The following is a 14,113-nucleotide window of genomic DNA, read 5'->3' as shown; positions in this document are numbered from 1 at the left end:
CAGAGGTCCTGAGCTCCATTCCCAGCAACCACAGCCATCTACAATGGGATCTGATGCCCTCATCTGGTATGCAGGCAAGCATTCAGACAGAACACTGTATAGATAATAAATTAAAAACGAAACAAAACCACAAGCAATTGGCAGTATAATCATTGGTTGGAGAGACTGCTCAGTGGTTAAGAGCACTTACTTACTCATGCAAGAGAACTCACAATGGCCTGTGACTCCAGCTCCAGGGGATCCGGCACCCTCTTCATCCAGCCTCTGGTCATACATGGTATTCACTCACACCTATATACACACACACACACACTACAAATGTTTTAAGAACGAGCTCACTTCTAGAGTATGATGCTCTTGGGACAATAAGACATAAAGGCTGGTCATGGGGCACATATCTTTAATTTGAGCAATTAGGAGACAGAGTCAGGCAGATCTCTCTGAATTTGAAGGTAGCCTTGTCTACATAGTGAGTTTCAGGCCACCAAGACTCTTTCAACAACAACAAAAAGGACCGTCAAGATGGTACTATGGGTTAAGGTGCTCGTACACATACACAATAAATGGAATAAAAATACTTTTATCTTGGGAAGTGGACACAAACCTGCCTCAGCACTTGTGTGGAGGTCAGAGGACCTCCAGTTCTCTCCTTCCACCATATGGAGCCAGAGAACTGAACTCAGGCCATCAGACTTGGCGGAAAGTGCGCTCACCCGCAGAGCTACCTCTTCAACCCTATAAATATTTTTTAAAGATGAGATATGAAGCCAGGCAGTGTTGGTGCACGCCTTTAATCCCAGGGCTCGGGAGGCAGAGGCAGGCGGATCTCTGTGAGTTTGAGGCCAGCCTGGGCTACAGAGAGAATTCTAGGACATCCAGGGCTAAGCAGAGAAACCCTGTCTCGAAAAACCAGAAAAAAATAAAACAAAGATATGAAGACCACCAGGCAGGACACTAAGTCCCTTGTGCAGCTTCAAAGACGCATGTCATCAAGGCTGCTGGACGAGGAGAGCCTGCAGGTCTCAACAAAACACAACTGTGTTCTTTGAGATCAGTGGAAGAGGAAGTCGGGCTCCCCTGAAACAGACAAAAAGAAACCGACAATTGATCTGACGCGGTTTCACATTATGTGGCCCTCGGCTGGCGTGGAACTCACAATCCTGCCTCAGGCTCCGGACTACTGTGTGCCAGGTCTAGAAGGGAATCCAGAACCTGTCATCTCCCTGGAGATGAGGCATGAAGGTGCCTGGCTCTCCATGCACTGGGGCTCACAAAGACTGGGCTGGGGTGTGGCTTGGGTAGGGTGCTAACCTTCCATACACAGAGCCAAGGTTCCGTTGCCAGTATCTCAAAAACCAGGCCTTGTAGGTGGAGTTTTCCTGTCCTGCAGACTTTTGGTGGTGGCGGGGACAATACTTGTGGCTGGGGATGAGTTTGGCTCCCTGGCAGAGCCCCTGCCTAGAATGCCCCATGAGGGGCTGGGATGGTTTTTCAGTGCTGGAGCTCCTGCACAGTACCTCTGAGGCCCTGGTTTCCATCCCATCACTGCGGCATGTATGTGAATAGACCAGATATACCCAGGGATAAGATCTGGCCATAAGTGACCACAAAGCCAGGTGGTGGTGGCACACGCCTTTAATCCCAGCAAAGCCAGGAGGATCTCTGTGAGTTCGAGGCCAGCCTGGGCTACAGAGTGAGTTCCAGGAAAGGCACAAAAACTACACAGAGAAATCCTGTCTCGAAAAACAAAAACAAAACAAAACAAAAGATTAGTGACCACCATAAGCCAGGCTTAGTGGCACACGCCTTTAATCTCAGCACTCAGGAGGCAGAGGCAGGTGGATCTCTGTGAGTTCAAGGCCAGCCTGGTCTACAGAGTGAGTTCCAGGACAGCCAGAGCTACACAGAGAAACCCTGTAGGAAAAAAATAAACAAGCTAATGACAAGGCTGTCCCACCCTGGTGCGGTGTTGCACGCACTTGTGACACAGCTACCCAGGAGCTGAGGCAGGAACATCCCCGAGCTGAGGAGCTGGGAACCAGCATGGACAATATAGTGAGACCCTGTCTCCTGAGGGTTGGAAGCCTTGTGTGGCCATCCACACCTCGGAGGAGCAAAGAGAGGGATAAATTAGAGTTAAACCCAACAGAAGACCAGGGAGGGTCTGGCAGGAAAAGGACCAGAATTCCAGTCCCCAGAACCCATGGAAATGCCAGTGGCCATGACAGCCAGCTGTAATACCAGCACTCAGGAAGTAGAGACCAGATCACCAGAGCAAGCTGGTCAGCAAGGCCAACAATATCGGTGAGCTCTAGGTTCAATCTAGAGATCTTGCCTCAATGAAAAAGGTGGAGAGCAATTGTGGAAAACACCCAAGGCCAGCCTTGGGTCTTCACATACCTGTACATACACACATGCATACACATGTGAGATAAATGTAGTAGATAACTGCATACATATGTGAGACCTGTAGCCCCAGCACTGTTGGGGACAGAGAATAAATAATCACTGAAATTTACAAGCAGCCAGCCTAGATCCTAGTGAGTTCCAGGCCTAGATCCGGATTCAGTGAAAGATGCTGTCACAAAGGCATAAGCAAGAGTTACAGAATCGGTCACCTGGCATCTTCCTCTGACCTCTGAGAGTGCTAGGCCTGAACATTTAGCACTTGAAGCCTGAGGTGGAAGGATCAGAAGTTTAAGACTAGCCTGAGCTATACAGGAAGACTCTCAAAAAAAAAACAAAAACAAAAACAAAAACAAAACCCTAAACAATAAATAAACAAAACGACCATCAAAACTCCAAACAAACAGGCAAAGCTAGTTTTGGACTCTGGGAGACGCATGTGTTCCAACATGGCTGCCCAAGTTGGCTGTGCCTGTTGCCCCTTCAGAAAGGTCAAATTCGGCTCAAAGGGAGCTAAAGAAGTGAGCTGGTGCTGCTCTGGCTACAAAGGAAATGAAGCAGTACAGCACCAGCCTGAAGGATACTGTCAGGACTTAACCACGAAAGGCTCGACCCGGGCTATGACACGCATCTACGGGCAGACACAGGGACCTGCAAAGCCATGCATCTGGGCTGGAGCTGAGCCCAGTCGGGCATTTGCCTCCTGTGAACAAAGCTCTGGATTCTAATCCTGCTGTTGGGGAGGAAGACTGGGACAGCCTGGAGACCAAGTGGGAAGTGAAGATGGAGACAGCATTAATGAGGATCAATTAACGCAGATTCTAGCTGGGAGCAGTAGAACACACCTGCAACCCGAGGCAGGAAGACAGGAGTTCCAGCTCCTCCTCAGCTACATAGTGAGTTCTAGGCCAGCCTGGGCTACAAGGACTCGGGGCTGGGGGAGAGGCAGCTTCTGAGGCTGTCCTCTGAGGTGTGTAGGCTGGAATTCATGCAGACCCTGAGCCTCAGTGTTACCTCTGGTTTCTATGCCCACACTGCAGGGATGGAGATAAAACAGTGACGTGAAATCCAACCACCTGGTACCGGCACACGGGGAGGCCCAGGCAGCGCACCTCAAGGCCACTCACCGTGGATTGCAGGATGAGAACCTGTCTCTAAATAAATGGGTTGGAGCGTGCAGTTCTCAGCACCCACTTTAGGGGGCTCACAACCACCGCAACTCCAGACCAGGGCATCTAACATTCTTTGGGCTTCCAAGGGCAGCTGCACTCATTTGTACAAACTCCCCTCCCATACACACACATAATTAAAAGCAAAATCGTTTTTTAAAGAAGTCTTTAGAGGCCTTGCATTGGTTATGCATACCCTTAAGAGGGGAGACAGGCTGATCCCTGTGAGTTCAAGACCAGCCAAGTCTACATATTAAGTTCTAGACCAAGGCTATGTAGTGAGACCCCCATCTCAAAATAAATATCTAGGGAGTTGAAGAAATGGCTCAGTGGTTAAGAGCACTTGCTGCTTTGGCAGAGGACTTGGGTTTGGTTCCCAGCACCCACAGAGCAACTAACAACTATCTGTAACTCCAGTTCCAGGGGACCTGGTGCCATCTTCTGGCCTCTTTAGGTACTGCACTCACATGCATAGATACACATGTAAGCACTGGCTGGAGAGGCAGCTCAGCCATAAGGCTAAGCTCATAACCAAAAACACATACAGGCAAAACAACCCATGCAAATAAAAATAAGTCAGGTTTGGTGGTATGTACATATAATCCCAGAGCAATGGAGGCTGGGGAGGAGAATCATGAATTTTAGGTCACTTTGGAGTACATAGCAAGACCAAGGGAGAAATGGGAAATTTAGAGAAATAACAAACTGTCTTTCAGTAACTCATTTCCTAGGCAGATGGCAAACCTCCTTAATACAAATTCCAGGAAACAAAGAAAGAAAAACAACCAACCAAGGGGAGTTGGCTAGGGAGGAGAGACGCTGGGCTGAGCCGTGGAGGGACTGCTGCCTGGCTGTGGACGGGTGTCCATACTCTCTCCTCTGGGCCTGTGAAGACCTGTCATGCTGGCCAACAGCCAGCATTTGATAGGCGCTCTGCTGATAAGACTAAAAGCAAACAGAATCTTAATCCAGTGTGTGTGTGAGTGTGTTGATTTAGTCCCGAAAGGGGGAGATCTGACAGCGTCCGAATTACCACTGTCAGGAACCTTCGGGAAACTCGTGGGCACACACGCTGGCGTTTGTGTGACATGGTGTTACATGTGGTTGTGTGGGACGATGGTTCGAGTGGAACGTTCTGAGTGGAAAATGGGTGAACACATCTCTCTCTGGGACCGACCGTAATCGAAGTTCCACGTGGCAGCACCCTGCAGTCATGAACAATGACAGCGATAAAGGACACAAGTCTGGGGACACATCCTGCTGTGTGGGGTGCTCCCTCCAGCCCTGGGCTCTGACGCTACAGCTGCCTCACCCCAGGCTGTCACTCTGCCGTCCCAGGATGTCCCTGGCCCTTTTTAAAGATTTACTCTTTAATTTTGTATATGGGTGTGCATGTGTGTGTGTGTCTGTGAATGTGTGTCTGTAAGTGTCTATGTGTTGTTTTGTGTCTCTCTGTATGTTGTGCATGTCTGTGTCAGGGTGTCTATGGCTGTTTCTGTGTGTGTGTCTGTGTATGTAGATCTGTGTCTCTGTGTCCATGTGTCTCTGTGTGTCTGTGTATGTAGATCTGTGTCTCCGTGTCCATGTGTCTCAGTGTGCACTCTCGGCTGTTGAAAGTCAGTCTTGGGTGTGGTTCTCCCTCCCCCTGGCACTTGAGGCAGGTTTCTTACTTCCTGTGTGCAGGCGAGCTGGTCCTCAAGATCCCAGAGGTCTTCCTGTCTCTACTTTCCATCTTGTTGTGAGAACTCGAGGGTCACAGGCACACCAGCTTTTACAAGGTCCTGAAGACCCAATTCAGGTCCTCACGCTTATGTGACAAGCACTTCACCACTGACCCCCAGCTCTCCATTTTTTTTTTTTTTAAAGACAGGCACTCTGACTAAACTTGTAGCTCCTGACTTGGTCAGACTGGCTGTTCTGTGAGCCCCCAGGGTTCTCCCATCCCTGCTTCCCAGTGCTGGGATCGCAGGTGAGCACTGTGAGGGATGAGACTGTTGCTTTGGGCTTGCAAGGCAAGGAGTTTACCGGCAGAGCCGTCTCCAAAGCCCTAGCTTTTTTGTGTTTTGTTTGGGGGTTTTGAGACATGGTCTCATGCAGCCCAGGCTGGCCTCAAACCCACTGTGTAGCTGAGGAGGACCTTGAATCCCTGATCCTCTTATCCCCCCATCCCAAGAGCTGAGGTTACAGGCATTGTAGCCTGGCTACCCTCTCTGTCTGTTAGGCTCTGTCATTAGACTGAGAACCCATCCAGACAATGTAGCATGACCTCATTTCAAGACCCTTAACACATCTGTAAAGCTCCTATTCCCAAACAAGATCCCACCCTGGTCCCAGGCACCAGACTGAGTGTGTCTCTTCTTGGATGCTAGACTTGGAGCTGAACACTTCAAATCACACACACACACACACACACACACACACACACACACACACACACACGTCCTCAGCGGCCAATAAAGCAAACACACGCATTGCCTGCATCTTCTCAGTGAGCTCAGAGAGGTGTAAAGCCTTCCTCCAGGTACACAGCAAGCTGGATGGGCTCAGATTTCAGATTCTGTGTAAGGCACTGAAGAGACTCCTGGCTGGACCAGGCAGGCAGGCAGGCAGGCAGGCCCCAAGGGACCTGCTCCTGTCTGTCAACAGGCTCCTGACCAGACATCAATGCAGGAGAGAAAGGGCAGAAGGGTGTACCCTGTGAGCTGCACTGGCAGAGGGCAGCTAGGATTAGAGAGCAAATTATTCATCAGCCCTTTCCAGGTGGCCCAGTGAGGCATGACCCCCAGGGCACCCACCAGGGCAACACAGGCCACGAGACTGTGACTGAGAAAGGACAAAGGTGCACGGTGCTGACCACAGAGTGTGACATCGGAAGAACTTGATGCACTCATCCAAGCCTCCCCCTCCTGTAGATGAGAAACGGCCACAGTGAGGTTGAGCGATCCCTGACATTCACACAGCGAGAGTCGGCCAAAGTGACAGGCAAGCCTAGCCTGCCGTCACTAGAGTCTTGATTACCATTGTTTTCACATTTTGATATAGTCTTGCTCTGTAGCTCAGGCTGGTTGGGCACTTACTATGGAGCCTCGATTGACTGGAACTTGTGGCAATCCTCCTGCCTCAGTTTCCTGAGTGCTGGAATTAGGAGGTGACCACTGCTTGCATTTTTCACTTAGTTTTAATTTTAGTGTCATTTCGTTTTGCTCATGTGTTCATGTGGTGCATGTACGTGTGGTGTGTGTACATGTGGAAGCCAGAGGCGGTATCGCGTGTCAGGGGATCTCTCAATGAACCTGGATCTCATCCATTCAGCTGGCTTGTGAGCTCCAGGATTCTGCCTGTTCACCCTTCACCCCTCCCTGCCTCACAGCACCATTGGGGGGGGACGGGAGGGGGGGCAGACGTTACTACTAAACCTGGCTTTGAAAGGGCTTCCAGGATGGAGCTTGGGCCTTCACATCAAGCGTTTTACCAGCTGAATCACCCCCAGCCCTTTGTTCTTAGTGTTTAGAATGAGGTGAAATGACAAAAAACTTTCTCTATAGCTCTAGAATCCACCCAGCCAGTCACGATAAGCACCGAGCCATACCCTTGGTCCAAACTGATTACTGTAAAGAATTCTATTCCGGGGCTAGGGCATGGCTCAGCAATCCAGCACTATCTGCCTGGCATGTATGGAGCCTGAGCTGGAGTCTCACTACCACTGAAGCCAGATCCGGCAAAGCCAGGGAGCCAGCTCAGCAGGTAAGGGTGTCTGCTGCCGAGCCTGAAACTGGGTTTGACCCACTTGGTTCCTGGAAGCTGTTCTCTGACCCCTGAATGTGCACAAACACTCACCAAAGAATGCGATGATGACTATGAAAGGGTGTGGTGGTGCATGCCTAGGTGGAGGCATAATGATCAGTAGTTCAAGGTCAGCCTCAGCCACATAGTGAATTTGAGGGGCATATGAGACCCTGGATATTAATATATGTGCAAATATTCATGCATATATGCCGGCAGGTAAAGGCTCGCACTATCAAGCCTGAAGACTTGATTTTCATCCCAAGACCCACATGGAGGAAGGGGAGAACCGAGTGCCAAGCCTTGAAAGGTGTCCTCTGACCTCGCATTCATATCACAGGACTAGCACAAGAACAGAAACATAAAAAAGACACTAAAAATTTGATGATTTAAAAATACTATTAAACTATAATCCAATAAAAAAAAAAGCCAGCCATTCACAAACCCATGTCTGTGGACTGTGGTCAGGCTCAGTATCTCTTTCCAAATGTGTCTGAGGCCCTGGGTTCCTCTCCAGGACTTCAAACACACTAAAAATCTATTAATGGACAACAAAGCAATGACGCAAAGGTGAAAGGTGCCAGCCTTCTGTGATGAAGGGAAGAATGGGAACCAGCAGGATCCAGTAGGAAGAGGACATCTGCGTGTGTGCTCATCCAGTCTCCGGTCTGAGGAAGAGGAGAATGGGCAGCCTATCTATATCCATCTTTAAATAGTGCTTGACAGGACTGAGGACACTGCTCAGGGGGTTTGCTGCAAAAGCATAAGGACCTGAGTTCAAATCCCCAGAACCCACATTAAAAACCTGGATGTGGCCCCATGGGTCTGCATCTCCACTGCTGTCGAGGTTGGAGACAGACCACTGGGGTGTGCTGGCTGCCAGCCAAGCTCGGCTTTGGGGAGAGACCCTGCCTCAAGAGAACATGCTGGAGAGTTATAGCTTAGGATGCCTCATGTCCTCTGATCTCTGTGCACACCTGTGCTCCCCCTGCCCCACACCACACATGCACACATTGTACCTATGTCATACCCACCCACAGCACACACACACACACACACACACACACACACACACACACACACACATTTTTTTGTTTTTGTTTTTTTTTGTTTGTTTGTTTGTTTTTTTTTGAGACAGGGTTTCTCTGTGTAGCTTTGGAGCCTGACCTGGAACTCACTGTGTAACCCTGGCTGTCCTAGAACTCACTCTGTAGCCCAGGCTGGCCTCGAACTCACAGAGATCCGCCTGGCTCTGCCTCCCAAGTGCTGGGTAAAGGCGTGCGCCACCACCCGGCAACACACACACACGTTTTTAAATGACTGTATTTGTACTCATGGGTTTTTCTTTCCAGATAGCCTTGGAGTGCTGGCTAGTAGATGTACTAGTTAATGTTTCAAGAATTTGACAGGTCAGGAGTTAAGAAGCATAGTGACTGTTCTAGAGACTTGGGTTTGATTCCCAGCACCCACATGATGGTTAAAAACTGTCTGCAGCAAGCCGGGCGGTGGTGGCGCACGCCTTTAATCCCAGCACTCGGGAGGCAGAGCCAGGTGGATCTCTGTGAGTTCGAGGCCAGCCTGGGCTACCAAGTGAGTCCCAGGAAAGGCGCAAAGCTACACAGAGAAACCCTGTCTCGAAAAACCAAAAAATAAAAAAAAAAAAATAAAAAAATAAAAATAAAAAAACTGTCTGCAGCTACCTTTTCAGAGGATCTGACACCCTTTCTGGCTCCAAGGGCTGTGCATGCATGTGATACTCAGGCACACACGCATGCATGTGATACTCGGGCACACACGCATGCATGTGATACTCGGGCACACATACACAGACACCCACATAAAATGAAGTGAAATGCTGGGGCTGGAGAATGACTCGGTGGTTAAGAGTAGTCGTTGCTCTTCCAGAAGACCTGGGTTAGGTTCCCAGCACCCATATGGGGCTCACAGCCTTTTGTAACTCCAGTTCTGACCTCTTCAGAAGGGTGGGACACAGACAGACATACAGCCACAACACTCATACACATAAAATAAAATAAATCCAAAAGAATTTTTTAAGGTTTTTTTTTTGTTTGTTTGTTTGTTTTGGTATTTTGAGACAGGGTTTCTCTGTGTAGCCCCGGCTGTCCTGGAACTCACTCTGTAGACCAGGCTGTCCTTGAACTCAGAGATCAGCCTGCCTCTATTTCCTGAGTGCTGGGATTACAGGCATGTACCACTACTACCAGGCAGTAAATAAAAATTTAAAAAAAAAAATTTAAAGAAAGATTTGAGGACATTGAGCTGCCATCTCACTGACAGCTTGAAATCAGCCAGAAACTGACGAACACTGCAAAGCAGAGCCGACGGGCTGACCGCAAACATTTCCCCAGCCGGCCCCAGAGCAAGCACTGTGGCCGAGTTCTGTGGAGGCTGAGGCAGGGGGAGGGCAAAGTCAAGGCAGTTTAGACTGCGGAATAAGTGCAAGGGCGACCTGGCAGCTGAGTGAGACCCTGCCACACAGCAAAGCAGTGCTGCCAGGGAGGGCTGGCTGTCTGGGTGGGTAAGGGTCCTTGCCACCAAGCCTGAAAACTGTGTGCGTGCGTGCGTGCGTGCGTGCGTGCGTGCGTGCGTGCGTGCGTGCGTGCGTGTGTGTGTGTGTGTGTGCCTTCCTCCCTTCTTTCTATCCCTTTCTTTCTCTTCCTCCTCTTCCTCTCACTCTCTCTCCCTCCTCTTCTCCCTGGATTCTCTCTCACCCTCTCCCATCTCTCCCTTTTGCCGCCAAAGGAAAAAAAAATAAGAGAAAAACCATATCACTAATCACTTCTCTGCAGGGGCAGAAGTGGGAGGGTTCACCACAGGTTCAAGACTTTTTTTTTTTTTTAAATTATTTTATTTTAAAATGATTTTTATATGTGCACAGGTGTTTTGTCTGCACGGATGTCTGTGCACCACATGCATGCCTGGTACCTGCACAGACCAGAAGAGGGCATCAGATTCTCTGGAACTGGAGTTACTGATGGTTGTGAGCTGCCATGTGGGTGCTGGGAATTGAACCCGATCCTCTGGAAGGGCAGCCAGTGCTTCTCTGAGCCACCTCTCCAGCCCTAAGGCCAATTCTGTGTATGCAGTAAATTCCAGGCAATCCAGAACTACAGAACAAAACCCCATAATAGTAAATTGGGGCTGAGAGGCAGCCCCGTGGCTAAAAGCATTTTCTTCCTGTGCAGAGGACCCAAGTTCTATTCTCAGCAGTCACGTCAGCAGCAAACCCTATGGCTCAGCTCCAGGGGTTTTGACGCCCTCTTCTGGCCTGTAAATGTAGCACACACACAGTGACATAAGTAAAAATATACACATAATTCTAAAATAATTTTTTTAAAATTGAGCTTTTTAAGACAGGGTCATACAATAGAGCTCTGGCTGTCCTGGATCTCACTCTGAAAACTAGGCTGGCCTCAAACTCACAGACATCTGCCTGCCGCTGCCTCCTGAGTGATGGGGATTAAGGCTGTGAGCCATCATGCCTGGCAATAATAATAATAATTTTAAAGCAAAGTCACACCTGTCACCTCAGCACTCAGGAGTCGGAGGCCAATCTGGGATGTGCAGTCTCTGACTAATCCAGTACTGGGTAGGAATTCTGTCTTTATTGTTATTTTTTTTTCAGCAATGAGGATTGATTGCTCTACCACTATATTAAAAAAATCTATTTATTTGTTATTTGATGTGTGTGTGCCCGAACAAGTTTATGTGTAGCATATGAATGCAGATGCCTCTGGAGGCCAGAAGAGGGCATCAGATGCCCTGGAACTGGAGTTTGGGGTGATCGTGAGCCCCCCAGGGTGGGTGCTGAGAACCAAATGCCTGTTCGCTCCCTGAAGAGCAGCCAGCATCGTGGCATCCCTCAGCCTCCCAGCCTGTCTGTTTTTTCAGACAGCGTCTCGTTATGTTGCACAGGTTGGTCTCACACTTCTACATTCCCACAATCCTCCTGCCTCAGCCTCATGAGTACAGGGAGCAGAGTTGGCCCCCAGGATCCAGGGGAAAGGTCAAGGGTCACAGCTGTCCTGCAGGACAGTGACCTTGCTTTAAGGTGTGCTTTTTATTGTTGTTTATGTCTGTATATGTGCACGTATGTAGAGCATGTACATGCAGATCCCACAGGAGGCCAGACAGGGGCGTCAAACCCCTGTAACTGGAGTTATAGGCAACTGTGAGCTTCCTGCTTTGGGTGCGGGAAACCAAACTCAGGCCATCTGGAAGGGCAAGACGTCTCTTATCTACTGTGCCATCCATCCAGCCCCAGTGAGATCTTGATGCCAGAGTTTGAGGATAGCCAGGCTAGGAGATTCTGTCTATAGATAAGTAGGTAGGTACGTAGGTAGGTAGGTAGGGAATAAGGAAGGAAGGAAGGGAGGGAGGGAAGGAGGGAGGAGGTGGCTTACTCCTATGATCCCAGCATTTAATAGACAGAGCACGAGAGTTTCTCCGTGCGGAAGATGACAGAGAGCTGAGCCATGTCACCCTGTCTGCACGAAAGGTTATCTCTTTGCAAGGAGATGGTAAAGGTCAGGTTGCCAACTACCTCCCCTCTGCTAGAAGATAACTCAGGTCAGCGGGCGAGGCTGAGAGCCAGCCTGTATAAATGGGGGGACAGAGGTGGTGCATAAGGAGCACCTCGGTCGCAGGCATCTCAGTTGAGCATGGCAACGCTCGGGCTGCTGCTGCTGGCTTCCTGGGCTCTCACTGGGACTCTGCAGCTGCAGGCTGATGCGAGGCCAGCGCCCTATGGAGTGAAGTTGTGTGGCCGCGAGTTCATCCGAGCGGTCATCTTCACCTGCGGGGGCTCACGATGGCGCAGGGCAGACATCTTGGCCCACGACTCTCTGGGTGAGTGTGTGTGGGGTGGGGAGGGGGTAATCAACCTGGAACAGGTGGCCAGGTGGGCACATAGCCACGTATGAGCCAGGTCTGATGCACACTGAACTTCCAAACACTTGAGAGGTGGTGGCAGAAGTTTCCTGCATTTCAGAACAGCCTGGGCTCCAATGTAAGACCCAGTTTTAAAAATTCAAAGGAAAAAAAGGGAGGTGTGGAAGAATAGAATTCCTGTCTAGCTATATGCAGTGGGAACACCTCTGCCTGGCCTTTTAGCTTCCCCCAGACCAGGGTGGTACAATTATAAGGTTGAGACAGCTGGAAGCCAGCCATTCTGGGTTTACCAGCAGGAGTGGGAAAGTGAGAATCACCAAGCCACCCTTTCCTGAGTCCTGGCTGTGTGCAGCGTGGCTCCAAGCACGGAGCAGAGGTGCCACTGATCCGGAGGTGCCTGAAGGTGAGGGCACAGCAGGGTTTTTAGCCTAGTGGGCAGAGGGGCTGGAGGCCTTGATCCTGCCACCTTCTGGACTCTCTGTCCCTGCTCCCCCTGCAGAGACTGTTCACAGTGGGTGAGACCTGGCAGAGTTCTTTACAGGGTAGACAGTTTAGTGTGGTTGGAGTAGCAGAGGCCAGGAGAGTGCAGCTCCTTAGAGGCAAGGGAGATGATGAAGGCTTGCACTGGGCTAGAACCCCACATTCGGGGAAGCTAAGGCAGGATGGTCACAAGTTCTAGGGCAGCCTGAGACCCTGTTCTCAAAAAAACAAAAATGGAGGAAGATGATGGTGGTGATGGAGTGATGTATGGGTGAATGACGAACGTATAGATGGGTGATGGATGTGTGTGCAGACAGGAGCGTGCCTGGGTTAAAACGGTATCTCTGGGGCCGAATGGTGAGTCCTTACGCAAGCTCACTGAGGAGCCACCGTTTCATTTGGATAGTAGGTGGCAGCCAGGTCAGCGGCTGTCACCGAGTAGACCGAACAAGTTAATGTGGTGGACGATCAAGGCAGTCAAGAATGATCGACGTTCATTTGAGGTCCAGCGTGTATCCAAGATTACTGTGCTTTTAGTGGCGTTAAGTCCCCCACTCGTGATAAAACCAAAGAGAGTAGGAGCTATTATTCCCCACACACACACTTCGTGGAAAAGAAAACCGAACCTCAGAAAAGTAATCTCATTTATGATTCTAATTTAGGGATCCTAGCTTCCAAATGCATACCTTCATCTACGTAAAATCCGTGACAGGAAAGTCAGGCTTAGTATTGAAACTGGTAACAGAGCCCAGGACTGCAAGAAATACAATTTTAAACAGCCACCTCGATCCTCAAGACCAGAGATATAGCCTGGTCAGACAGGAGCCGACATTCTGAGCCCTGACGCTTCCTCCGCTTTGCAGGGGACTTCTTCCCGGATGCAGAAGCCAACACGGACCACTTGGCCAGCGAACTGGACGAAGCTGTGGGCTCCAGCGAGTGGCTAGCCCTGACCAAATCCCCCCAGGCCTTCTATGGTAGCCGACCCAGCTGGCAAGGGGCGCCCGGAGCGGTGAGGGGCAGCAGAGATGTCCTGGCTGGCCTTTCCAGCAGCTGCTGCGAGTGGGGCTGTAGCAAGAGCCAAATTAGCAGCTTGTGCTAGGACCCGGATGGGGAAGCGTGCGGTGCCTCCAACCTGCGATGCTCACGACCATTCCTATAGGCAAAGCATTCACTGAAGCCTCCGCCAAGACGCTGTGTGCCAACCCATTCCCACCTTGCTCCGGGCCACACTCCTACCTAGCCAAACAGAAACTTGATCTTCGCGGCTGAGTTCTTCCCCTCCCCAACCCCAGCCCCAGAGAGCCTGGCTGCAGCCAGGTGCCCACCTATCCAAACTGGCCACCCTGAGCCCCCGCGCCCTG

General features: G+C 50.2%; 1 protein-coding gene across 1 annotated transcript; it reads left to right on the top strand.

Annotated features, from left to right (window-relative positions):
* Positions 1–12,028: 12,028 nt before the first annotated feature.
* Rln3 (relaxin 3) lies at positions 12,029–13,998 on the top strand. The gene is made up of 2 exons (XM_006993082.3): positions 12,029–12,227; positions 13,613–13,998. Exons 1-2 carry the CDS (start codon positions 12,041–12,043, stop codon positions 13,849–13,851), a joined length of 426 nt encoding a protein of 141 aa, XP_006993144.2. The 5' UTR covers positions 12,029–12,040; the 3' UTR covers positions 13,852–13,998.
* The last annotated feature ends 115 nt before the right edge of the window (positions 13,999–14,113 follow it).

This window comes from Peromyscus maniculatus, chromosome 5 (genome assembly GCF_049852395.1).
Source record: "Peromyscus maniculatus bairdii isolate BWxNUB_F1_BW_parent chromosome 5, HU_Pman_BW_mat_3.1, whole genome shotgun sequence".
In the NCBI taxonomy this organism is placed as follows: domain Eukaryota; kingdom Metazoa; phylum Chordata; class Mammalia; order Rodentia; family Cricetidae; genus Peromyscus; species Peromyscus maniculatus.
This window is presented reverse-complemented; position numbering and strand designations above follow the sequence as displayed.